Source organism: Antechinus flavipes, chromosome 6 (assembly GCF_016432865.1).
Source record: "Antechinus flavipes isolate AdamAnt ecotype Samford, QLD, Australia chromosome 6, AdamAnt_v2, whole genome shotgun sequence".
NCBI lineage: Eukaryota > Metazoa > Chordata > Mammalia > Dasyuromorphia > Dasyuridae > Antechinus > Antechinus flavipes.
The window spans coordinates 188194792-188209278 of record NC_067403.1 but is presented as its reverse complement, the minus strand read 5'-3'; the positions used below and the strand labels follow the sequence as shown (position 1 = coordinate 188209278).

At 32.3% G+C, this 14487-nt stretch overlaps 1 protein-coding gene across 3 annotated transcripts in view; it reads right to left on the bottom strand.

The window, feature by feature from the left end:
- The window catches only part of KIAA0232 (KIAA0232 ortholog), a 101920-nt gene that overhangs the window by 57490 nt on the left and 29943 nt on the right, over positions 1-14487 (bottom strand). For 2 of the 3 annotated variants that reach the window (XM_051965554.1, XM_051965555.1), the window contains exon 2: positions 7945-8444. The exons of the other annotated variant lie outside the window; for it this stretch is intronic. In XM_051965554.1, coding sequence (XP_051821514.1) covers positions 7945-8175 — 231 coding nt within the window. In that variant the 5' untranslated portion in view covers positions 8176-8444. The remainder of the gene's footprint in view (positions 1-7944; positions 8445-14487) is intronic. 3 annotated transcript variants of the gene reach the window in all.

The following is a 14487-nucleotide window of genomic DNA, read 5'->3' as shown; positions in this document are numbered from 1 at the left end:
CTATGTTCAAATGATTGCTGAATCTACTATCTACTTGTTGAGGTTGCATGTTCAAATGAATTGTTCTTGTAACTTTAGGATCTTGGAAATATGAGGATCTGTGTATAGTTTATCTACTCTCAGTAAAGAAAAGTGACACAAGAGTTAGGAAAATGGGAGCTGGAATAAGGAGGAGGAAAAAAAAAAACTTTTTCCAAGTACAATTAGCATTTAAGGAAAAATCTTTTTAAAAGTTATCTTTCAAAAAATCCCTACTCAAACCAAAGTTAAAATATTATCTCCAAAAATTTACATCTTCACTTACATTGGGTGAATTTCAGATTAAATCAAGTAAATATTCTTCTGCTGCAGTTGAAAGGACTCCAAAAGTCATCCAGTTAAATCTCTATCAGCTTCTCTACCACATTTCAAACAAGTAACCTCCACTGAAAGAGCTCTACTTAAGGAGAATTCTCTATTTTCTCTCTCTCTCTCCACTGAAAAGAGCTTCAAATCCAAACAGATATGATTTTTAAATGATTTTAAAAGTAAGTGAAAGCCACAGGATCTTACTGAATAGTGGTGAGACATGGTCACAAGTATATCACTTCTTCAAGTTATCTGAAAGATGCACTGGAGTAGGGGAAATTTTAGGATAAGAAGAACATATCCTAACAGGAAGCTGTTCCAATATTACAGATGAAGAGTGATGAGGAAGAGAACTAGAATGACAGCTGTGTGAGGGAAGAGAAATAGAATGACAGCTGTGTGAGGGGAGGGAAAGGGAGACAGAAATGATAAAATCTGGCAACTAACTGAATGTGGAGTGAGAATGAGACACCAAAAGATGACAGTAAGATGGTAAACCTGGGTGTCACCAATAGCAATAGGAAAGCTGATTATGCTTAGATCTAGGGAATAAAAATTTATAAGCTGAAGGAGCCTGAAACTTAATGGTGGAAAAATGGAAGGGTGAGAAATAATAAAAGATAAGTTCAGGCAAAGTTCTATAAGAAATGAGGGCAGGGGAGGAGAGGAAGCAAAGGAGAGACTATCATTTTCATCTGGAGGATAGGAAGGAACTTGCTGAGATGGGACTTAAGGGGAAGTGTGGAGAAGGGATGTGGAAGAAGATTAGGAAGGAGAAAAATAGCCCGTTCCAGGTAAAGGGGATAGAGTTGTCAAAGATATAGGCAAAGAAAAGAAAGAGAAATAGTGGTTGGCTCTGTATGGCTAGTGTACCAGAAAAGGCTAGAGAGGTAGGATGGAACAAGTCTGTAATGGATTTTAAATGCCATGACCAGGATTTAAGCTTAATTCAGTAAGAACTATAGAAACCTTTAGTTGTTGCTAGACATATATCCAAAAAAGGTCAATGAAAAAAAAAAAAAAGGTCCCATAAACACCAAAATATAAGGAGTGGCACATTTTGGAGTAGCAAAAAGTACTGGCCACAAAGCAGATGCCCATTGACTGGTGAATAACTTAGGAAGGTATGGAAGTGAATGAATGTAGAGTATTACAATGCTGTAAGAAATGATGAATATGATAATAACAGAGAAGTTAAATGAGTGAAGTGAGAATAAGAAAAACAGTACACATAATGAAAATGGAAGAACAGCAAAACAACCAAAATGAAATTTTCATAAACTACAGAGATAAATGTAATAGATGGAACATTAAGATTTGCCTTAGTAAAGATTTAACCAAATCTTTGCAAAAGAACACATATGTACATGCAATATTATATATAGTTCTGACATTAATCTCTAATTTAGAATGTTCTTCATGTGTGCCTTTAAAGGACAAGCACTGGTTTCTTTGGAATATGGTTCCATGGAACAGGCTGAGGAAACTTTAATAAAAAGTTCTTAATTTCTTCTAAAAACTATCTGTTCATATCATTTGACCAATTATCAATTGGGGAATAGCTTGTATTCTTGTAATTTGACTCAATTTTCTAAATATTTCAGAAATTAAGCCTTTATCAAAAAGACTTGCTGTAAAGATTGTTTCCCAACTTTCTGCTTTCCTTCTAATCTTGATTGCATTGACTTTATTTATACAAAAGTCTTTTAATTTAATGTAACAAATTATGTATTCTGTATTTTGTAATGCTCTTTTTCTCTTATTTGGTCATGAATTCTTCACCTCCCTAAAGAGTTGACAGGCAGACTATTCCTTGCTCTTCTAATTTGGTTATAGTGTCACCATTTTTCTAAATCATGTACCCGTTTTGACCTCATCTTGGTACACATTGTGGGCTGTTGGCCAATACCTAGTTTGTGTCCTATTGTTTTCTAGTTTTTCCAGCAGTTTTTGTCAAATAGAGTTCTTATCCCAAAAGCTGGGATCTCTGGGTTTATCAAACACTAGGCTACTATAATTATTGACTACTATATCTTGTATACCAAATCTATTCTACAAATTCACTATTCTACTAGCTAGTGCCAAATAATATTGATGATTACTACTTTATAACAGTTTGAGATCTGATATTGCAAGGTCATCTTCTTTTGTATTCTTTTCTTAATTTCCTTGATATTCTTGATTTTTTTCTCTTCTAGATTAATTTAATTGGGAGTCCCAACCCCAAATACTCACAAGTTAGTATCCCAAATCTTAATCTCCTTGGATGTGAGGGCAATCTGGCTGTGACATGTGTCATTCCATTGATCGCCAGTGTTGATTTGGCTAATCTGGCTGGCTAGGTAGGTGTCCCCTTCCTCCCTCATCAATCCATGTGCTTCTCTTCCAAAGCTGCACACTTGGTCAAAGATGATAACCTTCCCCAATAGAGGCATACTGTTCTTCAGTCAAGGATATATGAGTAGCTGCGCTCCCCTGCTAGAACAAGCTCACAAGGTACAAATCCTAATCTTCCTTTTAACAATGGGGAAAATGTATTCCTTAAGTTTTATTGATTCCTCTTTCCCTCTCCCTCCTCCTTCCTCTCTCCCTCTCCTCCTTCTCTCTCTCTCTCTCTCTCTCTCTCTCTCTCTCTCTCTCTCACACACACACACACACACACACACACGCACACATGCACACACACAGAGCGATTCATATACTTGATCCTTTTCTGAGGATCATCCTCAGCACTCCAACCTGTCCTCTGGAATCAATTTTAAAGACTGCATTTTATCTTAAGTTCAAATACTTTTTACTGTTGTTGTTTTAAATTTTCTTTATTGTGATGATACAGGTTGTTTTCCTTGTTTTATTTATTTTGCATCAGTTCACAAAAGCCTTCATCAAGGATCATTTGAAAGATTAGAAATAAAGTAGTGGTAGGTAAAGTTCTAAGAGATAAACTAGGACAATTTCCATTTCAAATAGCTGTTTGGAGTTCTGCAACTCTGATTTGAAAAACACTTGTGTAGGGTTTGGTGGTATTTTTTTAGCCAAAGAAGTATAGTATAGTATCTTTATTTTCTTATTTAGACATAGGAACCTGGACGTAAGGATGAAGAGGCATTTCTTTTGGATATAAAAATAAATGCTGGGATTGGCCTTAATTAGAATTTTTATAAATCATTTGAAAAAAAAAATGAAATTGCAGATGCTTTCTGGATAGTAAAATGCCAGGCTAATGGAAATAAATCATAGATCTACTGCAATGTTCCCCCAAACAATAATACAGGAAGAGTTAGTTCCTTAGCAACAATCTTATAATAAAGATATGTATGTACATTCCCTAACGGTTCAAACTCAGACTAGAAAAGATTAAATTAGATACAGAGATTAGAATTGAACCATCTTTAGAATAATAATTCTGATTCTCTCACTCCTCGATCCTCCTCCCTAATGTTTCCCTTTCTCCATCCCAGAAACCAATTCCTTACTTATTTGTAAGACTAGGTTAATAAGAGCTATTCTTACATATATCTTTCATCTTTCTTAGGTGAAGGATGGGAAAATGAGTTTCAGAGTTTCTTCTTCTGAGTCCCTCAATTCTTACCACATTTCTCTCATTTTGTGTCCCTGTAATTGTTCTCTTGATTTTTGTCTATCACATGGATACTATGAGTTCTATTGAAAAAACATTTTCTGACTAACAGTTCTCTGCCCCCAAAAAATTAATCTGTTACCCCCAACTAAAGATGGAATTTTGTTGTGATATAATATTGTGATGCTATTTTGATTGATTGGAAACTATAGAGGATATTTCTGTATGAAGAAGTCCCATGAGTCTGTAGTTAAGAAATGGTGGATGACCCTAAACTTAATCTAAATTGCACTTAGGAGATGCCTTGTAATTACAAATGAAGAAAAGGATTCTGAGAGGTGCTGAAGTTTAGTTCCTAAAGATAGAGGTCTTATATGTTAATGCTAACAGCTAATATTTTCTACTTAGATTTCCTGCTCTTCTTAATGCTACTCAGGTTTAACTTTCTGGCCAGAGCAACATTATGGGTATAAATTCAAATGCCACCTCCATAAAGCTTAGACCTTTGATAGATAGTAGAAAACAAGAATACCACATATTTGCAATTTTTAAAAAACTATAATTTATGAGAAACTTTGCTAACTTATTGAACTTATAATAAGAGAAACTGGATTCAGTCAGAGGCAAACAAAGTGGTCCAAACAATGGAATAGCTGTTATATAGAATATTAATAAGTACCCTTTGGTCTTGTAACTTTAGTAAGGTAATATGGTCTTATCATTTACCTCTTCCTATCTTAAAAAACATTCCACAGTTTGCTACATAAGTTAGAAGCATTGGGAAAATCCTACTCCTATTAAATGCTATCTCTAAATGATCAACGCCAGGGATTACAAAATTCATAGTATATTTTACCAAAATTCTTTCAGAGGAATCTTTAATTATGTCAAAGATTTTTTTTTAAATCCAAAAATCTGTTTACTTAATTTTAAGAAAACATAAATCAACAAGTCTATTTCTTTAAATATCTCAGCATACCACAACAGAAGAAATAGTAGACAAGAAAGTAAAGAGAAAAAAAAATTTAAACTCTACTCAAAAGCTGATGTGAAACCATAGTTCTTCAACTTACATATTTTTAAAATAAAAATAAGTAAAATAATTATAAATACTAGAAAAGGAATCTTATTAATAATAATTGAGGTACCACTCTTCTAAACTGGTAGGTAAAGTTTAATAAAATATGTCAGTGTTAAAATATAATCCTAAAAAAAGGATCACATTAATATCAAAGTGACATTTTTATTAAGTTTCAGGTATTGTTTCCCTTAAAGTATGTGAGAATTATATGCTAGGTTAACCAACTAACTAATCAAAAAGTATTGAATACCAACAACATTGCAAGGTACTTTGTTGGGGACTATTAAGAAAGTACTCTTGGTGTCTATAAATCTTGGATTTCCTTACCACCCTTTTACTAATTTTTGTCCAAGAAGTTACAGTTGATATTGATCACACAAAGGAAAAATAGGACACATTGCCTTCCTTTCATTTGTATTCATGTGTGTATAAGAGTATATATATAAACGCTAAGCATGAGGTAGATAGGTGAATGGATGGTATATGTTAAATGAATTTCCACTCTGTTTTGTTCTGAGTTTAATCCTGTAGAAAAGACTGAGAAATGCTAGCATTTGGCATGTTGTAATACTAATTACCTATCAATGTTCTATGAGAAAACATTTAAGTGCTACAAAATGCATCATAATCTTTAAGTCAAAAACAAAAGCAAAATCAAAGTTGAAAGGCTAGTAAATAGGGGGAAAAATCAGACAAGACTATGATTACATCATACAAACTGGCATACAAACAAAAGCAAGTAAGAGACACAGTTCATATGGAATGTATGTATAAAATAAAGATATTCAAGAGCAAAAGGGAACAATCAACAAGTATGTTCATCCAATATTTTAAATCATTATGGAAATAATGATAAATGACAGTCCTTTAAAATCTTAACCACAGGGTATTTATATTAGAAGTATCATGAGTTCTATTTTTTTTTTCTTTTTGATCTAGGAAATAAAACTTCCTTATATAGTTTTAGAATACTATATAATGTTATAAAAAGAAATTATATCAGAAATAGTCTTCTTAATAATAAGAAAAGTTGGTAGTTAGACCACACATTCTTAAAAGACATTTTCTTAAAATAATGCCTCCAGATGTATGTTTATCCCTCCTTCCAAAATCTCAAGTTCAGATCAACTTCTCACCAACAAAAGTAGGCAGATAAAATAAAGATTCTTGTACTTATGTGACTTTAGTAAAATTACCTAAACTGTCCTGGTTTAAGTTTTATCATTCGTAAAATGAATAGATTGAACTACTCCAGAGGTTAACCATTTTTGGTGAAATGGCACCACTGGCCCGAACCAGTGGCAGCCTGGTGAAATCTTTAAGACAGCTCTTTTCAGAATAATCTGAATTAATCTTAAATAATTGCAGGAAATGCTAAATTTGATTTAGAAATTAGTGAAAATAAAGATGTAATTTTTTTCCCCTTTTAAGTTCATAGACTCCTCAGAAGTCTATGGATCCCATGGACTAGATTGATGGCTTTTGAGTCTAAATCTAAGTGAAGAAGGAGCTAAAGCCTAGCCAGAAATGAAGCATCAGGAGTACGTTAATGCACTCTGCAGGACAGATATAAAAATAATAATAATAATAATAAACAACCCCCAAATCTCACCTAAAATATCCCTGACAGACAATCTTCTGGACTCTGCTTAAACTCATCCAATAATCAGAAACTTACTACATTTCAGGAGGTAGTCAATTCTACCTTAGGTAATACTGCTGGCCAATTTAAAAAATATATATATTTAGTTAAGTATATAATCTAAACACAACTTTTCCTTGTCTTTTCGTCCTAATTAATTGTTTGAATCTTACAAGAAATAAAGGCAAAATAAGACAGGGATAAGTCCTTCCTTCTATTACATCAAAATCTGTTTCCCTGTAATTTTCACTCATTGGTCCTACCTATATTCTCTGGAGTCACAAAATATAGAAGCCATATTAGAAGTATATTAAGCCTTCGTGCTTTAATCACTTAAGTTGAAAACTTCACTAATACTTTAGAAACACTGTTTTAAGATTTGTTTCATTTTTTGTGGGGCTAATGCTAGTATTACTGTCAAAGGAAAACAAATCACAGATAAAACCCCCAAAGTCCTTTAGATCTTCTTACCTTCCATAAGATTCTATGAAAATATATATCTTATTTTAATTTCTTCTATAACAGTTATTCAGAATACATTAGTTCATTGTTGGAACTTTGTTTCACTCCTGGCTATGAAGTAATTGGATCTTTCACTGCTTTTTTGGTAGGAAAAAATATGAAATTTTGTTTGAGCAATTGGAATTGGTAAATTTTTTCTTTATTTTAAGCTTAGCACATAAATTAATCCCAGTTGGGGGAACCTATTTTTAAATAAAAGAAATTTATTTAAATGATCAATTTATCATTATTATATTTGGCAAAGTACATTGCTTGACCAAATCTGAGAGTATACTGATCCATAATACATGCTGATTTAAAAGTAATTTACCTTGAACCTTTTACAAAAACTTAAAAATTTAATTTCAATTAAGAAGCACTTATTTTAACATGTTGGTGTTATTTAACACTGAGTAATTTGTGTTACTTGAAGTTGTTTATGTATCAAGGATATGCTATAATCAAAATGTAAGAATACAGTTTTCCTAAATACTAGGAAATATTTTAGAACAAGAAATTCAAAAGATCACAGCATTATAGATTTGAGCTGAAAGGGATTTTAGCATGCATCTGGCTCTACCCTGTCATTTTATAGATGAGAGAAATGAGATCCAGGAAAGTGAAGCCCAGGTGACACAGGTTTTAAATTGTAGAGTACAGATTTGAACCCAGATCCACTCAATTTCAAGGAAGTATTCTTTCCACCATCCCAAATGTGACCTCCCAACAATAAATACATATGTAGAGAAAATAACAGTTTATTTGCACAAAACAGCTAAAATATGTAAATACCTGTTCCTGTAGATCGTAGTCATAGCTATCATGCAGCAGAAGACTGAGGACATACCGAGTATAAATCATGGCATCAATGCCACACTTCTCTAGCTCTTGTCCCAGCCAGGTCTGCACTGGGCCCAAAGCATGAAGCAGAGACATTTCAGAAACAGATACAGGGCCTGGATAAGAGCTTGAGGAGCTTTCAGATGGCAAACCATCCACAACAACTGTACAGAGAGGGTGCATGAATCTAGGTGGCTGGCATCCTTAAAACGTGAAGCATTTTCTGTAGTTGATATTCCGTTGGTATCTGGAGGGGATTTTCACTCCAGTAAACAGGAGAGAGGCTTGACTTCTAGGATAATCATTTATATTTGCTAGCAGTCAGCTGTCTAGAACTGAACTTCCCTCTTCAGGCATGACCAGTGAATATACTTATCCTAATAGCAACACATGTAGATGTGTTTTTCTACCTTAATTTCACATTGAGGCCAAATGTGAGTCTCCGGCAGAACCTATAAAAATGAAGAAAAAAAATACAAATGTGAATACAAGACTAACAAAACAAACATTTGAAAATAATTTTTAAAATTCAAATGAACAAATTCATTTTACTAAAGCAGCTTTGAAAGTAAAAAAATCTCTAATCCTTTTTTCATTAAACTTAATTAAAAAAAAAAAACCCTTGAGAAAAATAATATATTCAGATTTGCTGAAGGTCACATGCCCAAAATAACTTAAGGTGGGGTGTGTGCTTAATAATTAATTCAATAAACATTTATTAAATGCCTACTCTATGCATTGTTCTAGAATCTGAGGATATAAAAATACAAATGAAACAATTGCTGAACTCAAGAGAGTTTAATCTAGGGAGAATGGGGAAATAAATAATATGTGCACACTGAAAAGCATATAAACGGTAATGTGAGGGGAAAGAGAAAATACTAACAAGGAGGCTTATGAGATAAAGTCTGCCAGCAGACTTGAACCTTTAAGGAAGATAAAGATTCTGAGGCAAAAAATGAAGAAAAGGAACATTCCAGCTGGAGAAATCAGCAATGTTAACAATGAAACCTTTTCTAATTTCATACAACAGAGATTATCCCCCTTCTTTTGAAGGCAACTAGGTGCATCAGTGGAGAGAGCATTGAACCTGGCGTGAGGAAGATATGACTTGAAATTCAGTCTCAGACACTTACTAACTTTGTAACCCTGGATAAATCACATGACTTTTTGTCAGCCTCATTTTCCCAACTGTAATTGGGTATCAAAATAGCACCTCCTTTCCAGGGTTGTTATGAAAATCAAATCAGATACCTGTAAAATGCTTAGTACAGTACCCATCAGAGATAACAGGTGCTTTAAAAATGCTTGTTTCTTTTCTCCTCTTCTTTCTCAGTACACTCAGAGGACTTTGCTTCTAAAGTCTCATATGAACTTTATAGTTAGCTACTATAATTGCTTAAGTAGTATCTCTTCTACCTTATATTATACTCTCCTAGGAAATAAGGAATGATTTATTTTTACCTCTTCCCAAGCACAAGGACAGTGATCTATATACATTAGGTATTTCATAAAGGCATACTGCTGAAATGAATGTTTGTTAAAAATCATAATGCTAAACTAGTAAAATACTGGCTTTTATCTGCAATGCTGACTTAAATAAACAAACACTAAAACATCAGCTTTTAATTTGAAAAGGTATGAATCCAAAACTAAGTAGTAATTAGCAAACAACCTCATAGAAATAGTACTCAAGCTTGACAGACATAAAGGACTTGTTGCCTGGCAGATTCTATTTATTTATCCTTTCAGCAAATAACAGGTATCAAGATTACTTTATAAAATTAAGGAGAGCACATTTCAGAATATGCTAAGTACATAAGAAGAAGAGTTGTATCAACTTGGCTGCTAAAAGTAACTGTTTTCATTTCCTGAGGCAAGCTTTCTCAAGGTTTGACAAGATTTCCTTTGTTTCCCCTAATTGATACCTTTTTAGTAAAAACTGAGGTCAAGCTAAATATGGTATTTATTAAATGATAATATTTATGATAAAGTTTAGTAGAAGATGGACAATTAAAATAGCAATATGTATCCTGAGTAGAAAGTAGAAAGAACATAAGCTGTAAGCTTCGTACCACATTGCCTTAGCTTTTAAATAGTACATGCTCAATGACAAAGCAGCATTAATGATTGTTAGTGAAAGCATCAGGTGAGAAAGAATATTCTATAAACAATTAAAGCTAAAATTCTTTGATAGAGGCAAATGCACAGAATTTCAAAAGTCCTTTGCAATAGTATAGTAAATCTGAAATTTAAAAAAAAAAAATAACTAAATTATTCAAAGATCAACAGCAAAAAAAGAAATCAGTTTTGTTACGAAGATGTCATATATATTATTTTGTTTCATTTAAAAATAGTTTTCAGCTACTATATTCTCTCTTCCCTGAATTTAAAACATATCTAGATACCTTAAAGAAAAGTTTATACATATCCCATAAATATTTCCAGTTGGCTGTCAGAGTAAAGTCTTTTTCATAAATCACTAATATAGGCAATCAAACATTATAATATTTCAGAAAAAAAGTTTTTAAAACCAAGTCAGAAGTAACATTTAATATCACTTTTACGACTTTAAAATAAATATTTCAGAATATATACTATAAAGTGGAAAATAGAGTTCTAATTTCAGACAAAGATAATTGGAATTGAATAATCTCTTTGGCCAACTGCTAAAGACTTAAATAAGAATAAACCTGATGTTAAAAGAGCAATTAAGCATTCTTCCTTACATTTCCATCAGTCCTTCATATCTCTTTTATTGCTTTAATCAAGGCCTCTTAAGAGGCTTTACTCCTACTGTTATAGAAAAATAAGCAAATCATTAAAAGATAAAATGATACAAAGAAAAGAAATCAATTATTGCCTCTTCAAATCTTGGAAGGGTAGATATCCAAACTGGAAGTAAGAGCAGAAAAGTATTTATTGTTTATTAAATGCAAAGCATTAAAACAAATTCTATTCACTAGAAATTGATGACACAGCTCAAGTAAACACTAATAGAAAAAAAAAAAAACCTATCCTTGAGTCAACTTTAAAGTCTTTGCTCTCTACAGAGAGTTCCCTTCAACATTAGATCCATTTTGCAAAGTTTAGGTATTTAAAGATTTATCTAATAAATAAATGCATTAAAAATCTAAACCTGTGGAAAATCATAGTCACTGTATATGAAAACCTAAAAAAACATTATTTAATAATATCACTCAAGTCTTAAGGTTTTTTTTTAATCCCCTAGCACCAAGGAAAAGAGATTTATACTTTTCCTGAGATAAGTGATTTCAAAGAGAAAAAAAAAAAAGGAAGCAAAGCATTTATACAAAACAAAGTACAAATCAAAAAGTTCTTTCCTAGAATTTACTTCTAAGAACTTTCCTACTATCTCAATATTGTATTTTTTCCAACTTGTTTCACAATCTGGGTCATAAAAACTATGAAACATGAAAACAACAAGTATGGTGGATTAGAATTTTTCATCCGAATCTAACAGGTGCCTATATACTGATAGTGAATACTCCCACTGGATACAAATAACAGATATTCTACTCAAATACCATCACTAAGCCTGGCTTCTTCTTACAGAGCCACTAATGAAGGCTAACCACAAATCCAAAGAATGAACAAACCTCTGAGCAGACTGTTCTTGATAGGCAAACAAATTCTTCCAAAATCAGATAATGTGTTTGGGTTTTGGTTAAGTCAAGAGATCCACACTCATCTAGATCTGAAATTACCTTTTAGTTGTGAATAACCTAAGAACTTCACAATGATATTAGTTCATGATTAATTCTGCCTCTAGTGATATGGTCTACTATTCTATTAATATAGAAATTGATGGTGGTAAATGGCTGGCCTCCATGAGGATGAACCTTTCATCCAACTAGAAAAGTCAAAAATCTGCCTAGAAAATAACCAAACTTTCTCTGTACTACTACTGAAACCAAGTTTCATCCAGCAAATCATTAAAGTATTAAATGTTTTATTATAATTTATAACTGAAGAGGAAATTAGAACCTATTGAGATTGTAATCTTGCCATTAAAATCACTTCTTTATTGTCATTTTTCATGTACCTAAGTACTTAAAGGGATAAATATCTTTATGTATCTAAACCTTAGATGTTTAAAAGCTATATTTATATATTAAATCCTTAATATTACAACCTCTATCTCCTAAAGGCCTACTTTGAGGTTATCCAAGGCTGGATAACCCCCCTTGGTAAATGGAGGGTATCCAAGGCTGGAGGAGGAAGTATTATGAGCTAAGAATCAAATTATCTGTATTTGGTTCCCATACTAACTAGGCAAGTAACTTTTCTGCACCTCAGTTTTTTCACCTGTACAGTAGGCATAATAGCTGACCTATTTACTTCACAAGATTGCTATAGATTAGGTAATATGTCAAAATTCAGACTATAAATGTAAACTTTTACTATTACAATTCATTTTCCTCAATTTAATTTGAAACTGGATTAGGTGACACACCAAACTAATACATTTCTCTAACTCAAAATACTTTTGAGATACATTTATATTTGCCTAAAATATTAAAAAATGCTCCCACAATCTAATTAGCTGAAACTATGTTTGGACATTTTTCACAAATGCTAAACTATTGGGACATCAAGAGAATTTAATTAAACTGGGGGATAGGGATTTTTTTTTAAAGGTATCAAACCATAAGTTTGGGATCTTTCCCCTGCTTTGAGATCTTAAATTCTCTTTTAATACTGAAATATAGAGAACTATAGTGAACCCAAAGTAGTTGTGTCTATGCTCTACTTTACTTCTGGGGATGAATTCATTTTATAACATACAAATGGACTTTGATACCAAGTTTCATTATAATTTTGTGATTGAATGTAAATATCTGTGCCATGAATACAGAACTTGTGTATTTTTCCTTTATATACACAGCATTATAGGCCAGTCTGAACTTTTAAAAATACCCTAAAAGATAAGTAACTCAGTATATACTCCATTCCATTCTACTGCCTATCAGTCCAATTCTAAGACCAGCTTTTCAGCAGGAACTTTGAATTAAAAATACTTCTGGGATGTGATAAGAAGAGGCCAATGACTTAAGTAATTTTAGGGAACTTTGTCCAATCCCCAATTCCCATCAAACAATCTTCCTATTCAACTTTAGGCCAAATTAACAGAATACTTGCTCTACTAGTTTTAGCTTGGGTTAGGAGTGATAGAGTATGGTTCTTTAAATTAATATCCACCATAGCTCCAAGAAAATTAAAACAATATTCCAGAAACTATAGAAGAAACTATATATAAGAGATAGTGCTCCAAGGATTATATGTTACAATTAGAATATTACTCTCTGGTTTACTGTGGATTTGTTTTAAATATGTTAGTCTATAACCAAAAACTAGCCTTTGGTTTGTTTGTTTCAGGCTGATATAATTATCTCTAAACTGATTCATCCTTCATTCTTGAGAGGTATGATACATGGTATCTAGTAGACTTAGAGTCAGATCCTTCCTATCATTCACGGTTGTGTTGATTCTAAGTTACAATTTCTGTGACCATTAGTTTTCTCATTATTAAACTGAGGATAATACCTGTAATAACTAATAGCAGCAGCAGAAAGATAATATTTTTATGAATAACAATATTAATTATTGATGGTGATGAGGATGAAAATGCCCAATGAAAATAATGGCTTTTATATAGCAGTTACTATGTGCCAAGTACTATGCTAAGTGCTTTACAATTATCTCATTTTATCCTCACAACAACCAAAGGAGGTAGGTGATATTATTATCACCATTTTGCAGAGAAGGAAATTGAAGTAAAAACAGAAATTGATTGACTTGTTCAGAATCACATATTTAGTCAATATATGTAATGCTAAATCTGAACTGAGATCTTCTTGATTTCAGACCCAGTACATTATTAGTCAACTAAGTGCCCTTAGTAATAAAATCAAGTGATATAATATACAAAATGTTTACTTTATAAACCTTAAATTACTATTTAAATGTCAGTTATTATAGGACACCTAGCAAACAGTTCATTGTCCCACTTAGGTAAGACATTCTCTGCTACATCTTATTTATGCTTTTTAATTTGCTTATCAAATCTGTGCTTCACAAATATTACAAAAGATAATTTAGAGTCCAATCTAGATGAATTAATGCTAATTTCTTTTTGAGGGATGGGTGGGTAGGGGCCTGATATATAATTTCATTAGTATATGGAAGTCCATTGAGGAAATTCTCTCTGAACCAAAGCAGGTTAGCAATTTTCCTATAATTAAAGCCTTAGATTTGAAATTAGTAGGATCCAAATGAATAATAATGCTTTTCTTGGGCATTTTTTAATGTTTACCTAACTCTAAACTCCATCAAAATATGGTAATACTTTCCACTTCATGCTATAAGTCTGAAATAATTCACAAATTATAACTTAAATGTTATGTAGAAAATTTGTTCAACTACTGATTGGCTGTATCCTTAAGTAGGTATATAAATCATCTCCTAAGACTA